The following is a 21,393-nucleotide window of genomic DNA, read 5'->3' on the forward strand; positions in this document are numbered from 1 at the left end:
CCCATTCCCTGTCCCCCTGTGCCCCTGGGGGAGTAGGTGGAAATTGAGAGAGAAGTTTAACCCGGGAAGCAGGGAGGGGTGAGGAGAGACTTTTTAAGATCTGGTTTTATTTCTCATTATCCTCTTGTCTGATTGGTAATAAATTAAATTTATTTTTTTCCCCCAAGTCAAGTCTGTTTTGCCCGTGCCAGTCATTGGTAAGTGATCTCTCTCCGTCCTTATCTCGACCCATGACCCTTTAGTTATATTTTTCTCCCCCCTGCCCAGTTGAGGAGGGGGAGTGATAGAGTGGGCTTTGGTGGGCATCTGGCATCCATCCAGGGTCAACCCACCACACAACTGCAGACGGTTCACTGCTGAATTATCCAGAATAAATCAATAAAACATCACTGCCTTTCTCTGCTTTAAAGGCAAAATATCTTGCTTGTTAAATTGTGTGAGCTAAGATATTTCTACCCTAGTGCTCTGACCCCTTTGCAATGCAGCTCCTGTGCTTGCACTGGTAGCAAAGTCCTCCGACTTCCCCCATGACCCAGGACTTCTCCAGCCCCTCCTCTTCCATCTCTTTCCTCTCTTCCCTGATTTGGAAACTGCACAAGTTGCCACGTCCTTGTGTAATTCATTACTCTTCTCCAGTGTGCCACAGAATTAAAGACATGCAGATTTGCTGCATAAATTGGCTCCAAGGGCTTCCTACGTAGTTAAATGCAGCCGTTACGACGCTGTGTGCAACACAAGCCAGGGACTGTGTTGTCCCAGTGGAGAATGATGGATGGTGGTTCTTGCCAGATCTTTACATCAGAGGTGGAGAAAGGAAATTCTTTCTCTCTTACACACACATGCATATGAATGCCAACTCTTTCAAGCTCCTTTTCTGTTTGGGGTTAAGACTATGTTTTGGTTAAATTTTATTTTGCTGGAAATGTGTTTTCAGGTGAAAGTAATAAACATGAAGTAAATGTGTTCCTTTAAAAAGCAAAGCCATTTTCATCTGAGCATATTCTGGCTTTAGGTTGGTGCAAACTAGATGGTCATGAAGATACTCAAGTTCTCCGCATTAAAAAAAATAAAATAAAATCTGCATTTTCTGAGCAACTGCAGGAGGAGTGTTCACAGCAGGCAGTGTCACTGCCTTATGGCATTAGCTATCTGGGCAAGAGGACAGATCTCAAAGGAGAATGTTATATAGGTTGTGCCGCAACATATAACTCTGAAAGTTGTTAACAAAATCAACTCTGAAATAAAACTAGACAAGCACTTTTTCCTGGTGCATTTCTGGTGTGCACATGTGGCACGCTGCAAGGGTGTTCCTCTTAAATTGGATTATCCTGAGGGTGTCTTGCTGTTCCAGGTCAATGCAGTCACCATCGATGGGATCACTCCTCTGTTTAATGCCTGCTGCAGTGGCAGCGTGGCCTGTGTCAACATGCTGCTCGAATTCGGAGCCAAGCCGCAGCTCAGGAACCACCTTGCTTCGCCCATTCATGAAGCTGTCAAGAGAGGTAACATTCAGGCTGTGAGTGAAGCTAACAGTAACAAAGTGAGAAATCCATATTTAGTGATGCTAAAATATTTCTCAAAAAAACCCCTTGTCCGTACTGATACAGATAAATACGCTTGGCTTATCCCAGCTCTTGTGCCTCATTGGTTATATCTGGGTGTATTCTGCTCTGCAGTACTTTAGTGACAGCTCTTCTTCTCTCCATAGGTCACAGGGAGTGCATGGAGATCCTCCTGGCCCATGAGGTTGACATTGACCAAGAAGACCTGCAGCATGGGACCCCACTTTATGTGGCTTGCACATACCAGAGGACAGACTGTGTCAAGAAGCTTTTGGAGCTAGGTACACCTGGAAGAAGGGATGGGGGAGAGCTGTGGTGCTGTGAGCCAGCACTACTGGTCTCTCCAGGCTCTCCGTCCACTGAAACCTCATGGGTTATTTCCACAAGAGGTGTTTGGACAGTCCAAATCTGCGATTTGAGGCTATTAAAATTTTTAATTTGAGGCTATTAAAATTTTCACCCTCATTAAAGAAGAATTTATGATATCCCCAGTAAAAAAAGCCCTAATTACAGACACCTCCCTGAGACTGTCTGAATGTGAAAATAAAATACTTTTAGTTTTCTGGGATGATAACAGGAAGCACAGATGATGGTGGCTAATACTGGTGACCAAAATCAACTCTTGATTATGATAAACTTCCATGATAATCATTAACTTCACCCACTTCTCAGTGGATGATGAAGACAGCAGTAAAGCCACTTGAAAGAATAATCACTGCAGGTCCAGGCACAGCCCATGAGCTAGCATAATTTTTACTGTCAGTGTACATTAGCTGATTTACACCTGCTAGAAGAGCAGCCCTGCCATGCCTGGCAAGCCCAGGGCAAGCATTTCCTCGCTGTGCTCCCGGAGTTATTACGATGGGATACCTAAAGGGTCTTTTTCCCCCTAGTAATGATATTAACTTAATATATGTCAGATTTTATGTTACTGATAAATTTACAGAGCTTGGGTGGGTTTTGAACATCTATTGGGTTGAAGGTCAAGCTGCTCAGTTCTGTTCCTTGCAGACAGAGTTTGGTGACTCAGAGGACATTTATACAGCAGATATCTAACCTGCTGAGTTTTGCACTGCTGCTATGGAGAGAAAGGAGGGAGGGAGGCCTGTGTGTGCCATCCATCCTCTTCATCTATTGAATCTATTGATGGAAACCAGCCTGTGTGTTGCAGGTTCAGACAGTTCCTGCTGCCTCACAGATCTAACAGCGCACTCTTGTTTACTCAAGGGGCCAATGTTAATGTGGGGAAGCGATTAGACACCCCCCTCCATGCGGCAGCAAGGAAATCCAACGTGGAGATAGTTGTCTTGCTGACAGACTATGGTGCTAACCCAAAATGCAGAAATGCTGAACTCAAGTGTGCCCTGGATCTTGCAGTACCCAACAGCAAAGTAGAACAGGTGCTTCTGCTACTGGAAGGTAATGGTTTCCTTTCTTCTTATTTTTTTTTTTAAGTAGAACAGTATTTATTTCCTTTACCTAACTGCATTTTCTTAACTGTTTTTATAAGTAATGCTCTATGTAAGTTCTCACCCTGACTTTCCTGCTGTGGTTACTTAGATGGCTCCCTTTAATTGCTTCTCTTCCTTACTATTAAGTGGTGTGAAATATAAAATATTTCCATTTCCTAACTGCTTTGGGAGATGGTAGATTCTTTACTTCCAGTGACAGTAGTACAAGTACTCTTTTCTATAGATCCCATATTTTTCTATTAATTTCTTCTCAGAGGGGGCATTATCAGCCTGTTTAGACTCCTAAATTTTCCTGTAGTAAAAGCACAGATTATGAAGTTTACCTGGAAGATATAAGGACAGGCTTTTAAGCACACATCTCTACTCATTGGTTGCCAAACACTGCTGTGACTGCTACTGTTTGGCCAGAAACCAGAGGGGCAGGGCTGATCCAGGGATGGGAAACTGAGCACCTCTGAGCAGGTGTAAATGTTCAACTAGGAGCAGCTCCAGCAAGAGGAGAGCGAAGGGGAGGCAGGGACACATTTCACTAGCAAGTTGCATTTACACAAGCAAGCACATAATTACAGAAGCAACAGAGCCCCATTTCCAATGGGTTTGTGCCTGGTGTGCCCCTCACCTGGCCTGTGGTGGGGTGGACTGGGGCCACCTGCTGATGTGCAGTGCCATGCAAGCCACTGCCCAAGCCAGCCTCATCATCACCCCGATGAGTCTTCTGACAGCTTTCCTACCAGTGGGCTCTCTAATACGGAACAAGAGTTTATCCCATATGACAATCTTGCTTTCTCTCCATTGCAGCCACCTTTATGGTATTTTAAGTACTTGTTCAAGAAAAGATGCAGAAAATCCTAGCCATGCATGCAGAAAAAGGTTTATAGTGCTCATAGTTTTCAAATTGCTGAACCAGTTTTGACAATGTAAGTTAAATATGAACAATAATGTATTTAGCTCTTCCTGGCTTCAGCAATTCATTGCATAGTGTTTGATCTGGTTTGTAAATCTTGCTGGTGTTCGTTGCTTTCTGACTTATACTGGTGGTGGGGTTGGGGGTCCTTCTTCTTGCCTTTTTTTTTTCCCCAGGTCCTGCCAGCCTTGCCCAGCTGTGCCGGTTGTGTATCAGAAAGCGTCTGGGCCGGTCGTGCCTATATACAGTCCACAAGCTGCACCTGCCTGAGCCACTTGAGAACTTTCTCCTTTATCGATAAGTCTGTGACTATCTTTAAAGAAAGAGGAACAAATGGTTGTTTGCTCCAAAATTATTGTATCAAAGAAAAAATCAAAGACATCATTTACTGTTTACTGTGGATAGCAAACATTAGCTTCTATGTGATGGTACAAATTGAAAACACCTTTTCATAGACAGTGAATGATACGGATATAGTTTCCTCACGGTTTATTGCCACATCCACTTACACCGTCCTGAACAGCTCACTTGACATGTTTGTAGATGCACATGCACACATCCACCCACCCACAGACACACACACAGATTTCCTCTGCATTTAGTGTTATATTTATTCCTGTAGTATCTGTGCAGCGTCTTCCTCTTGTCTATCCAATCTCACTGTCAAAATCAAGGTAGTGGCTGTTATTCTTCCACTAGTGTGAGAATGAAAGAGCCCAGCATCAGCCGCATATAATATATTACACATCTTTTGTCAGCTTTGACTTTGCATCCTGCTGCCTCTTTTCCATGGTCTAGTGGAGACTTAGCAACTTCCAGCAGGCTCTGGCTGTCCAGCCACTGTACGTCTCCTTGCCCCAAGCCTAGCTGCCCCCAAGGCTAATGCATCTTGTCCTCTGAGGTGCTAATGCTGTTAACAAAGCAGATGTGTGGGTCTGGAGTAAAGCTCACAAAAATATGTGAAATTCTTAAAAAAATCTTCAACTCTTCCAAAAGAAGTCCTAAGATATATCGCCTGAGATCTGACTGTGTTCATTACATGAGCTGTCTTTCTTAGCTGAATTCCAGTCCAAATCTGCAAATGTTTTCACGGGCACAGTAGGTCAGCTTTCAATGTCTGTCCTTTGAGAGATTTAAAGACAACCAAAGGAATGAGCTGCTCCTCTCCTTTTGGGCTTTGCACTCTTTGATGTTTCTCAAGGTGAGCCCTCGAACTGCAGAGCTACAGAGAAGCAGGGTCCCTAAGGATGGCTGTGCATCACTTAAATGTTCTGCTTGATGGATATTGCTCACCAGGAGGTGAAGTTTGCAGGCTTGTCTGCTCCCTCAGCCCCTTCTCCAGAGGCTTTTATCACCTTCCTGTCAGAGGGATTTTAGAGTGTAATGACTTTGCTCATTGTGGTATTAGTATAAATATCATCAGGGTTAGTAGCTTGGACACAGCACAGCTAAAAATGTGCATCTCTCTGAGTTGAGAAACGTGTCTGCATGGCTCTATAAAGGTTTGGGTTTTTTTCCCATGGAGGTTGTTCTGAGTGGAGAAATGTTTCTTCAGACCCAAATTTTTATAAACTTCTGCTATGGGACAGGCGATAGCGTTTCCCTGGTTGTAGTAAAACAGAAAATAGAGATAAAAGGAGAGTCTGTCTCCACATAGCTCAACTTCACAGGTCCAAGAGGCCATTGACACATTTTCAGGCTATGAGACGTAGCAGCTTTATTATGAGTTATGCATGCTGGTACCAATTTTCACTGCTCATACATCTTAAGTCAAGAGGGAGCTGTCTGCTGGAAGCTTCCAGCAACCTTGAGCTCCTGTCCCTGCTCCAGCAGCAGCAGCCTCTCTGGTTCAGTGCTAATCCCTTAATTTCATCATGACAGTTTCCCTTTCTGAGACATAGGTCTAACATTTCCGGTACTTTCTTACAATTAATTCAGCACAAATAGGAGAAATTGTGCTCCTAGCAGTTCAGAGACTGGACCTGCAATGTTACAGCCAAAAATGAATGTAGTTTTCAGCCTGTGTTTGCACATATTGAATGCTATCTGACGGCAAGAACCATTGCCCATAAAAATGTCAGTGACATGAATGACCTTGTATAGTACAGTATATCATGAATCTCAGAGATTTGAACTCTAAATTCTCAAGAGCTTCTGAAAATCAAATACTATCAAGAAAGAAATGTCTATATTAATCTCATGTCAGCAGATCTTTCTCAGTCTTCTCTTTACTGCCAGCTCACCTGCTCTGTTTATAAGGTGGCAGCTAGAATACCATCCGCTATCTAAATAGAGAGACAGAGCCTCAGCTGTGTGGGTTGTCAGATTCGCATTGCAATCAAGGGGCTATAACAATTTATGGGATCTATTTTGGCATGTGTAATGCTGAATTGATTTCCTACTGCAATCATCAATGAAAGCAGTATTTCACTTGCATAGGATTTTAAATTGAAAAAATGTATCTTCATTAAGGAAATGCAAGTCTTTCAGCCTCTCAGAAAGGTTTATATTAAGAAGCAACAGAAGCTGCCCTATATTTATTGCTGGTATTAGCTTCCCAGCAAAAAAATCACCTCACCTTTGCTTCCTCCTGGAGACATCATTCTTCCTGAAATTCTGTGTATCAGTGAGTCTGGAGGGAACAGAGCCTTAATAAATCAGAAGAGAAGCTCAGAAGTCCTGACGTTAAGAAATTCCATTAGAAACTTTACCTAGACTTTCTTGCTCGTATTTCAAAAGATTAAGTTACCCATTTAATTTTCATTGACTATGCTTTGTGTTGTAACGATGTACAGAAATATTACTGAGGAAATAGCTGGAGGAAGTATTTAATTTTTTTGCAAATAAGATGTCTCATATGGGGATAGAAAAGGACTAAGACAATTTACTAGGAGACTACTGAATCTTCATGATTTTTCTTCTGTCAGATTTGAATACAGCAGCTTTTCCCCAGGTAGGAGAAGGGCTGACTAATCTCATAAGGTCTCTTTCCTTCAGAATAGGTGGCATCTTCTCTATCATTCTGTGATCATTTACAGAAACCAGTTATTTGAGTAAAATATGGTTTTCCTGGGAACACAGACATTTTTCTGTGCTGCAATGTCCATTGCTATACCACAGCATGACTTTACCCCCAACAACTGCCATTTCTATTTGCTTCACTGAAAAGTGCTGCCTATCTCAATGGGAATAATTACACAATATCTTGGCTATTGGAAAAGATCTTCTGAACCATAAACACTTAGTGATTCTGAGTACAGACACTGATTTGCAACATAAAGTGGGAACTTGGGCTACGGATGCTTGCCAGCCATAAAGTCCTTGATACAGGGTATATTTTGCAGGAGTGGCTTAAAAAGGTTACTGATGTACAATATAAAATCAAAAGACTTCATTTTATCATTCTCAATCTGTTGGGCCACTTTTCAATTTTCTTATCCATCTGTTTTGAGAGATCCAGTGTGGACTCAGAAATGCCAGTGATGAGGAACTCACAGATCTCAGCCTAATCAGATGTTGACTTCAAGCCTTCATTAATTACTCAGTATATCACTATCATTGCTCATGACCCAAAGCAAAACAAAATTATATGGGCTTTGTATCAGCCCCGTCTTCATCTTTACTCTAAAATAAGCAGTCTTCATATCTATATTCTTTCTACCAATAGGTGCATTCCTATGTCTCAAAACATCTTTGCAATTCTTTTTTTTTTCCTTCACTGTATCTTTTCTCACACCACTCGGCTTCTGTTCATAAACATGTCTTTCCTGTTCATCTTTCTCCTGGATTCAGATATTTCTCCTCTGTCACTAAGAAAATAGTTTGTAGTATCCTCCTTGAGGAGTGTAACTCTACAACAACCTGTCTCCCGAGGGTCTGTGTTATTTCTCCTGCTCACCAGGCTGCTGTGTTGGGGTCCCCTACTCTGAACCTATACATCTCAGCCCTCCCTAACCCCAGGGCAGGGCAGTGGTGTTCAGAGAGCTGTCACCCCCATGGCATGTGTTCTGCTCACAGGCTCCTCAGCTGGTGCATCCTTGTGGGAACAGGACTGTACTGGCCACCGTGCTCATGCAGAGCTGGCGTAAATGATTTTGCTGTACCTGGTCCCTGATTTTGCTGTCTGGGCTAACTCCAAGCACAGCACCAGTACTTGCTGTCTGTCTGGCTGCACATAGCCAAATTTCTCTGTGTCTGATCACAGCAGAAGGTGCTGCTGTTGTTCACAGTTTGCACTAATTTGTCAAGACAGTTGTGGCAATGATCTTCTTGCTCTGCTCTTGTTGCTATCTCAGCACCCTGGCCCAAAACCTGGCTCCACAGGCTTCCCTGTGGCTTGAGAGCACTTTTTCCCAGACTCTAATCTGCAAGCAGTCTGGCTGATGGTCCACCTCCTCAGGGGTATACAACAGTGAAAATAAAGACCAACACATTTTGAAAACGTATAATGAACAACGTTCCTCACAGTCAGTAGGAAAAGCTACATTCTAATTTGTTCCCTAAAAGATCCCTGTTTTGATCTGCTGACCAACCTGTTGGGCTTGAGCTGACCTGTCTCCTGCAACACAACTCTGTTGTTGGCATTAACAACCCTCCATCCTCCCTAGGACTCAACTTTTCATAGCAGATGTGCCAGTCCTTGATTTTCTGTCTGTCCATCTGAATCTCCCATTCACAGAGTGAAATTAAAAAGGAGAGGGAATGCTAAGCTGCTGAAAGTTGTGGTCACATTGTAGGAGCTGAAATTCCCCACATCTGCCTTGAAGTGCCAACATCCCACCTTCCTGGGTAGATGTGGGCTCAAAGGGAAGCTGTCCATCTGTCTGTCCACCTATGTGTTCCCTGTTCTTGTGACAGACATGCCTATGCCACTTTGGACAGCAGGACCAGGGGCTCATCTCCTCCTGAATCTATCTTCCCCCAGGGAGCTTGAACCTGGGCAGCATCCACCTCATGGCATTTACACTTCTTCTCACCACCCATGCTAGAAATTTGTGTGCTGCCCCTGTGCAAACCCTTGCGAAGGGGGTCAGTGTCCCCTCAGTCCCACTCTCTGTCCTCCACTTGCTGTCTATTCGGGGCAGGAGGTACAGGGGCTGCCCAGCACCTTTCTGTCCCAAACCTGACCTCTGTCTCCTGCAACACAACTCTGCTATTGGCATTTAACAACCCTCCAGTGCTTATTGGATTGAAAATACTGGTAGTGTGTCCCAGCCAGGGCAAGTCTGATACCAATGAAAATGAAACACAGTCACTGACTCAGTTGAAAAATCTGTCTGACCTATATGCTGGGCTGACAGTTAATGATGCCTTTGTACTTTTTTTTTTTTTTCCAAAAATTAACTTTTTTTCCACACACCAATTGTTCCTCACTCTGATGTTTTTTAATATTCCACAAGAGATGTATCATATATTAATGTCAAATACAAATTATTCCACACAGACCTTCTGTCTAATTTGATTTCTATTTCTTGAAAATTCCTTTGTCCTTAAATTCTGTACCATTTGTAGAAATTCATGATGCATGTTGCAAGCAAATGGAAAACTACATCGTGTTTGGAATTGAAAAATCTTCAGTAAAAAGTATGAGAAAATGTGGAAGAAAACATAATTTACATATTAAGTTGCAAATAACGTCTTGAAGGGGGAGAAAGGTGAATCAGCAGAGCATGCCATTCCAGCATTTTATTTAATGTGTCAGCCAAAGCAGCACATTCATCAGCAAACCATTGCAATTAATACGTATGCTTACTAGCAATGGATAAAGTTGCACATATGTGAAAGATTTTGAACTTATTTTTCAGTGAATTAAACTTATATATCCAGAACTTTCATTCACAGCAATCAGAACAAAACTAATGTAAATGCCAAAACCTAGCACATAGGCAATATAACACTTTCTGTCATTATACACTTAGTTTGTGGTATTATCTTCTTCTGTGGTATAGCTTCTGCAAGTTTGGGTTACCAGCGTCATGGTTAGTTAAACACTAACTTGGCTCACTCTAATTCAAGGTCTGAGAAATACAATTATTTTCCAGCTATGTAAAGAAATAAAGTGATTTTGGTATTTATGCTACCAAGGTATTTAATGCTTTTAGCTACAAGCTGTTCCACAATTTGTGGTGACTATGAACAGTGGAAAAAATAAGAGCAAGAGTCCCAAACCAGTCTTTGTGGGAAAAGGAGGGTTTGGTTTTTTTTGAAACAACCTAATGGAATAATATACAGGGCTTTCTAGTTTTGTCCTTTCCCCTAGATGTAAAGATTAAGTGAAAAAGATCTGAAGATGTTTAGAGAAGAAATATCCTACCCTTTAATAGGTTTTCAGGCCTGGAGGCTGCAGCTGTTTCATCTGTTCTCCTCCATAATGCAAGCCACAGGACCTCACCTGGTAACTGCACTAACCAGCACTGTGCTTTGGGCTACAGCGTGTTTTACAGAACGTGGAGGTCAAGCAGGCTTCCCTGCCCAGCTGACCTCCCTGGGAGTTGCTCCACTGCTGTTAGTGCCCCAGCCCCGGGGAGGTGGTGGGATGGAGGGTTGTCTTCTCCTTTGTGTACATCTGTTCTTGCCCAGAGCCAGGAGCTGCTGCTGCTGCCAGGGAGACAGTGCACTGTGCCAGAGGGTAGTGCCTGCCCAAAGCCTGCTGAGTTTGTGCCTGTGATTCTGTAACCCCAACTTGTAGAAAATAAGATGAAAAATAAGGTCAGTAATGACAAAAATTATTATATTGCCTGTGTGCTGGGGTTTTTTTTGGCATTTGGTAGATGAATTTTGCAGCATCCTGACATATTTTGGTAACATAGCTATATGTTACCAGGGACTTGCTAGCAGTATGTTTTTTGTGGTGAATGGTTCATTTTCTGCCAGGTCTAACTGCTGGCTATAGAAGTTAACATGCTGTAACAATGTAGAAATTAGAGAAGATGGGAACGGAGGGAGATTTAGAGATTTCCAGAGAAAACTTGTTCTAACACTTATTTTCTGTTTCAGGAGTGTTTATGATTAAAATGTGGGTGTTTTTTTCTCTTAGGAAGAGAAGAATTAAAGACTCCATCGACCTTATGACTTACTCATTTTATGATATCTATGTCATGCTCCACCCACTCCACAAACATTAATCCCAAATTCTTTTTTTTTCTGAGGTGATAATGCATTATGTTTTGTATTTGGAGAAGGGGTATGTATGAACTTACTGAATCCCAAAGGTAGTTAGTTTAGAGCTAGGATGTTAAAAATCTTTGTTCCCTGCACTTTTCTCGCACTAGGTGCCAACTCCATACCTATTTTACTCTAACCACAATGAACAAATTGTTGTAGGTAGTGAAAATGGCCCTGTGTTTCTTTGAAGGCTGATGTAGCAATACCCCATGAAGGTGGTAGGGTTTATTAACAGTGAAAATAAGGCATATTTTTTTCGTATTTTAAGCATTAACACACACACAAAAAGTATACTGACTAGTTATGGCAACTTCAAGGGAAGTATTAAATGAAGAATATTAATAGTAATGTAGCACTGGCTGAGGACAGGGAAGGTGATGGATGGACAGAACATGCAGTGATTGAAATGTGCAGAACTTTATTGCGTTTTCAAATATTAAATCAAGGCATAGCTATCCCCAAATACGTTTCAAAGAGTATGCCCACTTTTCAGAAGGACCTTCATGAATTGCCAACTGCTTAAAGATCATCCTCAAACTCTGGGCCACTACTGTCCTCTTTTTGTGACTTCTCCATCATAATGTAAGCTGAAATATTTTTAGGGACACTGGCCCAGAGGTGCATCCTTTGTTTATTATTTGTATCTCATTTTCCTGCAGAGAGATGCTTACTTTTAACAGTTTCAGAAGGTGAGTTTCTGCTGCCTGTAGCCTGAGATGTGTATAAAGATACTTCGGCTCTGTCCCAGAGCTTTGTGCCTTTCATCACTGAGTACCTGTCAAAGACCACTCATCCTCATATATCCCAGAATAGCTCCTAATTAATAAGTGAGATAATTTTGATTAGCTACTTGTGCTTTCAGTGTTACTACAGATTTACAACAAGGCATATATATGAAATATGACATCCTGAATAACTACAGTGACTGAAGAACAGATTTTTTAGGTTGGAGTTTTCCAAGGCTTCAGTGAAAATTTTCCTCTAAAATGATGCCAACAATTAACTCTAACTTGTTTCCACAAGCAGGTTCCCACAGGCTGTTGGTGTAGATAGGGCAAGAAATTTCACCCTGAGCCTGATGCTGCTTTTTTGATAGAAGTAAGTGCTTTCTGTTTCTGTCCCTTAAGCGCTCCCCTCCCACCCACTGTGTCAAGGCACCATAACTGCTCTTTCGGGTGTCCCGGGGGATGGCAGCTCTTCTGGCATTTATTAAAGTCTTTGAGCTGAAATGACTCATTCCATGCAGAAAGTTTCCCTCCCTGCTACTCAACCATTGTAAATGGATGAGAAATACCTAGGCTTTTCACGCTTGCAGCAGCTTGCAAAAAAATATGGTTTTGTCATTGACCATGAAATCACTTGTTAGTGATATATTTTTTTTTTCTTTCTTATGTGTCTCAGGTGTAGCAACTAAAAAGCTTCATCCTTGGGTCATTTTAACAGATAATTCTCTTTGCCAGTATAAATCTCTAGCAAAATTAGTTGTCAGAAGAAACAGTAAGCTGAGTGAGGAGGTTGTTCCAGACCTTCAGATGCATGCCCCAACAGTGTCATGAAGAGAGGTGATGAGAAAATAATACCTGGGTAAAACCTGCTCACCTTTTTAGGATGGAGAATGATTTAGAGAACTCTTTGTTTTGTGGTCTGCAGCTGCAGGCAAATTCCAGCTTTGTTCTGAAGAGAGTGGGTGCGTGGAGAGCTGGCCCCTCCAAGCAGTCTGAGAGGGTGCTCAGGCTGGGAGGATGTAAGAGCATGTGGGTTTGGCCCCCAACGATTCCCTGAACCACTGCCAGGGTGAGGTCTGGGGACAGAACTTTTCCTCCCCATCCCCAGTCAAAGGGCAGCTGGGGGGGCCCCAGGAGGCTTTGTTGTCTGGTCTGGGACATGGGGGATGACCCTGGGACCTCGAAAGATATGTCATGTGAGGGAACTTTCTAGAGGTAAGCCCCAACATAGTCTAGAAAGCAGCCCATGAGTGTGGGTGGAAAAGCTTATTGCAACACAACGTGCTAGATGAGCAGTGAACATCTAACCCAGTGAAACTGGGGAAGAGAAGCACCAGAAGAGAGGAGCCCCTTAATTAGATACCTCCACCCTACTATCCTTTTATCACTCTCCCATCTGCTTTTCCAATGCCCCTTGGCTGTTACTGCTGTTGCCTCCTGATACTGATAGGCAGTGGGAAGAGAGGGCAACTGTGAGGAGACATGGAAAGTTGCTTAGTTTGGTAAGACCCACCATGGGTCTCTGGGTTGGGGAAGATGACATGTTTGCTGTCAGTCTGCATACTGGGGAATATCCTCTAAATGGAACCTGCCATCATGAGCACTGCTTAGCAGAAACAACTCGTACCGACCTCTGTGGCACTGAGCTTGCTTGTGATACATTTTGGTTTTCTCCACATTAGACTAATCACAGGGATCATTGGAAATCTGTCATAACTGTGTTGGGTTTTGGGTTTTGTTTTTGGGGTTTTTTTTGTTTTTGTTTTTTAAGTGGAAATTTTTTTTCTGACAAAATTAATGTCTGTGGAAATTATTTTGCTTTCTTCAGAAATGGCTATTTTACACTGCAAAGTTTGGGAACCAAAAAGATTTGTCAGCTAGCCAAAGAATTCCTACTATTTTTCAAAACTAATGAGAAGTTATAAAAGAGGAAGAGAGAAAAATTGAAACCTACTCTATGCCTGAATTTGGGTTTCACTTAAATCCGGTATTGGACAAGACTGCCCTACAGTTAGCCAAATTGTAAGAGACTGCGGTAAAAAACCACCACAGCTCTCAAGTACTAAGTTGAGACTTTTGCTGTCATTACACCTACTGTCTGCTTACTCTTGTGTACTTGTCACATGAGATCATTTTGCCCCACAAGTAACCTGGCAGTGTTGACAAACCATGATTACAACCCAAGAGACAGGTTAAGAAAATCTCAAGGCTTGGGATTGCAATGATTTGAAAACAAACAAACAAATTTCAGGGTTTGGATTCCTTTTGCATGGACTGTAGTGTACAAGCGTTAAAGCCAGTTTGGAAAGCAATGTCAAGATTTATTTTGTAGTGTATGAAGACACTTATGCAGGTGTTCACTGAGAGACATTTGCCAAAAGATGGTGAAAAACTGGAGTGGCACTGCTGTTCTCTCTGTGAGGAGGATGCCCCTAGTCCCCTCTGCCAAAAAGAAAATACAAGAAACTTCTGTGCAAGCTCTCATGCTAAGTTTGTTCTGCTCCCAAGGAAATCTTGGCACTTCTGCACCTCTGCAATTAGTTGTAGTACAGATCCAGGTGCTACTGACACCAGGACATGTTTGCTACTTCCTTCAGGGTTTGTTTGCTTTGATTTAGAGACTCTCTTGTTAGGCAAAATTGCCAGCCTGCATAAGGGAACAACAGTTACTTGCAGAAGTCTGTTTGGTTCCCAGCCAGGCTGATGGGATGTTTCCAAAGGGAAGTTTCTGCAAAGGTGAGAGGAAGGGAAAATGAAAACATTGCATGCTTAGAACAACTCTAAGAAAAGGAAAGCCTCCGGAGGAGAGACTTGATTTGAGGAAAGGAAATTAGGGATACAAGAACTAGACAATATTATGAATTTCTCCAAGGGAGAACTTCTTCAGTCTGTGTCTGCTCAGAGATTTCACAGCAGCTTTCAAAAGAAAATTCAAGTACCTCATAAAATGGTGCTGATGTTTTAGTACTTCTGCAGACAAGCTCTGGAAGATTTAACTGCTGTGATTTAAAACATGGCTGTCCCAGATGTTTGCCTTGCTTGTCAGCTGGAAATTACTGCCTTAGATGAGAATGTGACATGTGCTAGTGTCTCAGGGCTCAAGTTTACAGGCTGGAAAAGAAAATTGTTTTCATGGGTTTTGAGATAACCTAATGGACTATGTACTAAGACAGTTGTGGCATCAGTTTGTGGCCAGTGCTGCCATCCCTTTTAAGGGTGTGGGTAATTTCTGCTGAAAGTGGGGAATGGGGCAGGGGGCAACAGCTTAGACCAATACAGCTAAATCCACCAGAGCTGTCTGTCAAAATCCTTCCCTCCAAGGTGTAGGTGCCCCAAAGTCAAGGTTTTGTGGTTCAGGCATCGGACAACGCTGGTCTTCTGCTGGAGTGAAGACATTTCACCCCGAGCTGTTGCACCTGGAGGCTGTGCAGGACAGCACTGGTGGGTGGTCAAAGTTGGGTCACCTGGCTGTGAATTTAGCCATGCTTTTTAGGTGGGTTTCAGCTGATTAAACATACACACCTACATCTCTGGTCATCATTTAGGGCTCCCTTTTAGAGTCAGTGAAGGCTGACTCTAAAGCCCCAATTCATATCCTCTCAGAGCAGACATCTAAAATAGATCAGATGAATCAAGGTCTTAAAATGCCTATTTCTGTTCATCAGCTCTAAAGGAAGCTAGGATTTCTGCCTTTGATTCTGAAGTTAAATTGAACAAATCCCATATTTAATGTGCAATTTTCCAAACATTTTCTGTAATTCTGTGGTTTGTGTCCTCAGAAACCAATGCTGAATTTACATGCCAAGACAGATTTACCAGCAGTGTGTTTTCACTGTTAGTAGCAATATTGATGATGATAATAATAATAATGTTACACTTGTTCAAAATAGTAAATAATGAAGTATTTTCTGCAATGAATAATTCATGTACACAATTTTAAAACTGATTAGGCAAGTGGGAGAAAAAATAAAGATAGTAGAACTTTTCATTGAATTATTTATAAAAATTTAAATTTTTGAAGTATAAAAAATATGATTCTGTTTATAATATATACTGTAAACAGAAGAAGTAATATTGAGTGTCATAGGTTCAACTTTACTGCATTTCTATCTACCGAGGACGGTCACATTTGAATAACAATGAAGTGATTTCTGTAGCTAGCTCTGTTTATGTATAACTTAGGGATGCAGGTGCTATTTAAATGGAAAATAGTATTGTAATGACTAAGCTCTGCTGTGTCTCTATGTCGTGTAAGCTGTTTCTGATCTGTATTTGAAGTTGTGTGTTGTTTATCTTGAGATACAGGTTGATGTTAAAACATGTTCCCTTGTTGCTGGAGAGTTTTCTGCTTGCTTCCAAAAAAGATTTGCAGCTAAGGAGGTTAAATGAATCAAAGCTTTTTTGCATATTCCTGGCACCCAGCAAGACTGTGTAGACTCTGTAGAAATCTCCTGACTTCGGGATGTTTTATTTGGGGAACTTAATTTAGCTTGATGATGTCAGTCATACAAAAACTATGCTTAAGAAGCAAGTGGCTCTAGATAGTGAATATTATTATGGTAAATAATATTATTTGCCACACCAGGCCAAAGCCAACACACTGTCTCTGTAAGTATGTCTGAGCTACTAGCTGAAGGAAGAGCTCAAGAGGCAACTAATGTCCATCAAACCCTTTGCCCATATGTTTTCTAACTATCCTCTACTGTAATCTGGCTGCATATCAGCATAAAGGCATCTACAGTATAACTCAGGGGAGCATGATTCTTGGTCAGCAGAGAAGGTGACTACACTCTCTCCTCTGAACATGCCCCACACTTCCAAATGAAATGAAGGAGAGCTCAGGCTCACAATAAAGACATTTTTATCAGGGCTTGAACCTTCCCTCTGAAGCTCTCTAGAGCTCACAGTGCCAGAGACTCATGCTCCATTACCAGTGTAAGTATAATCAATATGTCTTTAATCTTGGGAGATAATAGTATGTGTCTTATAATGGAGGATTTAGGAACTTCACATGTTGATTTCCTGGCTGCCCATACAGTAGTGGGGAAACTTTCAGTAAAGAGAAAAGGAAGCACTTTGGAAAAAAAACTGTCTTGCTTTCTTTTTCACTCTGTTGTCTGTATTGCTAATTCAGCCTTTTTACCCATTGTGCCTCAAGTATAAACAGTAGAAATCATAACTAGACTTTTTTCAACTGTAAAAAGTACCAAAATCATAACTAGACTTTTTTCAACTGTAAAAAGTACCAACCTTACTAATGTATGTAACACAGAAAAATGCTGCAAGGTGAGATCTAGACAAACAGAAAATAATTGTTTGAGGAGAAAGTGTGCATGTGCTGGATGGACGCTGTGGTGGACACCACACAGGACAAATACAAAAGGTGGGGAGACCCAGGAACCTGCATTTTTGTAAGCTCCAAGAAAATATTTATGGACCTATGATTTTAAAATAAGGTCTCATTTATCATGGGTGAGGACCACAAAAGCATGTCCAGAAATGACAAAGCCTGGGAACTGCCACTGCAACCACTAGTTGAAGAGAGGGAGCATGAGCCAATGTTTCCTTCAGTTCTTTGCAGTCAACTTGTAAATCCAGGTACACCATCTTGTCCCTTAATAAGTGCAGAGGAAAGAGCACTATTGTGGGTATTGGCTAAGCCTTTCACTTCTAATAAGTCTGTTAGCAGGTACTTTTCCTGCTCTTCAATCATGTGATGGGAGAAACTTGGTTTTCAATGAAATGGGTAGCAGTGGTATTTTGGTTATATATGCATACACAGACATACACACAAACACATGCATGCATACACACTCAAATATACATAAGCATCTATATATGTGTATGTACACACACACACATATATACAGATACAGATACATATTTTACAGTATGAAATTAATCCCCTGCCCCATTTAAATCTTAATGGACAAAGGGACCCGTGCTGGCCTCCCCCTGCACTTCCCTAACCCTGGAAAGATTGCTATGAAAGATGGAAATGTAGACAGGTCAGGCATGGCTCAGGGGAGATCGAACCCTGTGGTTCAAGGGACTGCAGCATCTTTTAAATGATGGCTTTCCCTCCACTGTGTGCATAGAGGTAATAATCCCTTCTCATCACTTACTGGTTCCATGAATTTCCCACCTAATGGCTCAATGATGCAGTCTATGCCTGTAGGCGCTCTAGGATGAAAGGCAGGATAAGGTGCATTTTGAAATAAAAGCAGTGTACTTGGGTTTTTTTTTAATCTTATGATTTTTTTGTACATTTGAAGTTACTAGCTGTGCTATCTCCTTACCCCGTACCCCTACCGGAAAGAGCCAGGGCCAGCTGAGTGTCTAATTTGGGACAGAATTGTTGCTAAGACCATTAATGTCTGAAGAAATTCTACTTGCACCAAGAAATGGGATGGTTACATCCCAGGTAAGGTCATTTTTCTCTAGTTTGTTAGCAGATGGGTAGAGTTTTGTAAGATAAGATATTTCCAGGCTGGAACAAAGACAGGGGGAATCATCATAAGAACTGAAGATGCTCTGACTAAGCAAAGACTTCAGGACCAGCCCAGGGAACAAGTGTCTAGTTATTTGGGAATATACCATGATCAAAAGGAGGAATCATGCCTAAAGAGTGAAGTTACAGAGTGTGGTCCTGTAGCCCGGAAAGGAGTGCCAGTTCTGAGGAATGGATGTGTAATCTGGATCCTGCCCACATTGTGGCTTTACCCCTGTCTTTGCCTCTCTGGTGCTGTCAGAAGACAAGCGTGATTAAACCAGGAATTCCTTTTATGAACCCTGTGTCTATTTACTCTGTGACATCTAAATACATGTGGACAAGGGCACAAACAGCCCAGGATAAAGTTGGCCTGTGGGCTACTAACATACTGTTGGGATCTCAGAGGCCACCCTTTCAGAAAAGGTGATGGAGGGCAGAGATGTCCAACCCCATGGGCAGGTCTGCAGGCTCATCATCCCTGTAAGACACCCTGCGCAACCTTACCAGCTTCCAAGAAGACCAGGCTCTGTTAAGGCAGAGGTTTATGTAACACAGCTGGGACAAAATATGTGCAACCAATACCAGACTGTCCAATCCATTACCCTATACAGTCAGCAGGTCTCTCGGTCAAGTGACCAAATGGCCAAAGTCCCCCTACCCATGAGTGACTAGGGACTAAGGGACTTCTCTCTTGTACACTCCTTCTTACTATGGTTGAATCTAAAGCTCTTAGCTAATGCTTCTTCACTTATAACCCCTATTATTGCATATTTTCATACATATGCTGATTCCTTTTAGTGGTGGAATTGCTGACATGTTTGTTAACACTGCTAATGATATGAGCAAATGTAAGATGTGGCAACCTAGCCACTAAACTCAAGCAATAATAAAAGGGAAAAATTGCTTTACTATTCCTCATTTTACACATTAATCATCAAAACCAACATTTATATCACTTTCTCCATTTACACACTTTTTCCCCCAACATTTTTGATGCTGAAAATTCAATGGCTAAGGCACAATTGTAATTTCCAGTCAGACCAAAGTGTCAGCTTGCATCCAGCGTGAGGGGCTAAACCCAGGAGCTGGGAGGGCATTCAGCAAGGAGAGCCCTGGAAGGGGCAGGCCCTGTCCTCATCCGTGTTTCATGAACAGTTATGCACTGAAGGTGCCCAGGTTACCTTCACAGATTCCCTGCTGGCAGGGTTTGTGGATGACATTCAGCTGCTGTTTGTCTCTTTAACAGAACTGATTATTTTTGAAGATATGGACAAAGAAACTCTAAATATTATTCCAGATCTCCTATAGATATTATAGAATTATAGATCTCTCTATATAGATAGAGATAAAAATTAAACCAAATTGCTCAGCTGAGTTAGGATCAGAATTTACCCAGGATTAGAAATTTTGAATCTCCAAATGCACAAATGCAAATTCTGCTCTAGTAGACAAATTGAAAAAAAAATCAAATCCAAAACCAAACAAAAACCCAATGTAATATTTATTTACATGGTTTAGAATTTTGCATAGAAGTTCTGCCTACTTGCACTTGTACACAAACAGGTAAACATGCAGAGACAGAAAAATAATTTTGCTCTTGTAAATTATACTAAAGTGGGAAAGAAAAAAGTGAAAATGGAGATGATCCGTGATAACAGAATTTTTGCAAACAGTCCTGGAGAAATGCAATGGAGGTCCTCCTGAAAAAACATTGTCATTTTTTCACTGGTAGGTTATTGATGTTTGGTTTAGATCAAGAAATTGCTTAAAAATAAAAGGGCACTGCTCAGATACAAAACTCCCTGTGTGACTGTGACACAGTGAAATTGGTTCAACTGGGGGAGAAGGAAATGAGCCCAAGCAGCGCTGCAATTTCCATGCCACGGAGAAAACACAGGGCTTCCAGTGGGAAGCACAGCTCCCCAGACATGTGGTTTCAATATCCGTAGGGTGTGCAGCCAGCACTGCTGTGCAGCAGGCATTCGGCACTCCGTTTCTTCCATATCATCATGGGCTTGGTAGATGAGGAGTGGTTTTGCACAGCGTACAATGTCCAGGACGGTGTGCGTCAAAGTTGCCTGCAAATAACTTGCTCAGGAGTGGTGCAGATCCACGCGCGCTCATATCTCTGTGGGTTTTCTTTGCAAATCCCCTGCAGGCACAGTTTGCTCAACTAGTTGAACTGGCTCTTTCTCTCTTGTTTTTTTTGGCAAACGAAGAATTTCCTTCCTGATAAAAACGGACGGCGGGCGCCCCGATTGGGTGCTGTGTTGGAGAGGATATGACATCAGGCACATCTCTCGCTTTGCCGGGTCGCTGACTGCCTCCCAGAGCAGCCAGGGAGCTGTTTCGTTAAATCCCAACCCAGGTACTCAAGTTTCTGCACAAAGTGCTGCTGGCACCATGTCCCAGTCTGCTGCAAGTTCTGTTTGACTCATGCGTGCAGAGTCTGCTTAACAGATCACTCCCACCGCAGGGGGCTCGCTGGGGATGATGGAATTTGAACTCTTGAGACTGACCACGAAGTGAAAAAACAGAAATTGGACAGACGAGGCTGAGATGGATGATGAGGGAACAAGTCAAAACGACAGCAAATTGCAAGAAGCCGGAGGCCAGGCATCTGCAACGTCTCTATCAAACCCACTGATGAGGGGTAAGTAACGTTCCTGCCTCACCGCCAGCTTTCTTCTCCTTCAGCAGCTGTGAAAGAGCAGTGGAGAGGGCAGGGGCAGGCTGCAGTGGTGTGCTCCTCCTGATGTCCTGCTCCCAGGGCAGGTCTGCAGTCAGTCCCACACAACATCCCCATGCACTCGCACTTCAGAATGGATTTTAATAAGCTATTCCCATTTAAAACTGAATTTTTGTTAGATTTTTTTTTTTTTTTTAGTGCATCACAAAAAAGAATGTCTGATTCTGTACTGCAGTTTGTACAAGAAACAAACGCAGTACCTGAACTACAGCCTGCTCAAAAATAAGTTGCAATGTGGCATGTTTGACTTAGATTAGTGCCAGGTGGATACTCAGCACTGTTTCAGTTCCTCCTTTTCTTTTTTTCTTTTTCTTTTTCTTTTTC

General features: G+C 42.2%; 1 protein-coding gene across 1 annotated transcript; it reads left to right on the forward strand.

The window, feature by feature from the left end:
- Positions 1 to 1,351: 1,351 nt before the first annotated feature.
- LOC104517718 (ankyrin repeat and SOCS box protein 11) lies at positions 1,352 to 4,239 on the forward strand (the record flags this gene model as incomplete). The annotated part of the gene is made up of 4 exons (XM_010162740.1): positions 1,352 to 1,502; positions 1,709 to 1,843; positions 2,790 to 2,981; positions 4,115 to 4,239. Coding segments are annotated over 4 exons (603 nt in total), but the record flags the coding sequence as incomplete, so codon positions are not given.
- Positions 4,240 to 21,393: the final 17,154 nt, after the last annotated feature.

Source organism: Antrostomus carolinensis, unplaced genomic scaffold (assembly GCF_000700745.2).
Source record: "Antrostomus carolinensis isolate BGI_N321 unplaced genomic scaffold, ASM70074v2 scaffold22832, whole genome shotgun sequence".
Classification (NCBI taxonomy): Eukaryota; Metazoa; Chordata; class Aves; order Caprimulgiformes; family Caprimulgidae; genus Antrostomus; species Antrostomus carolinensis.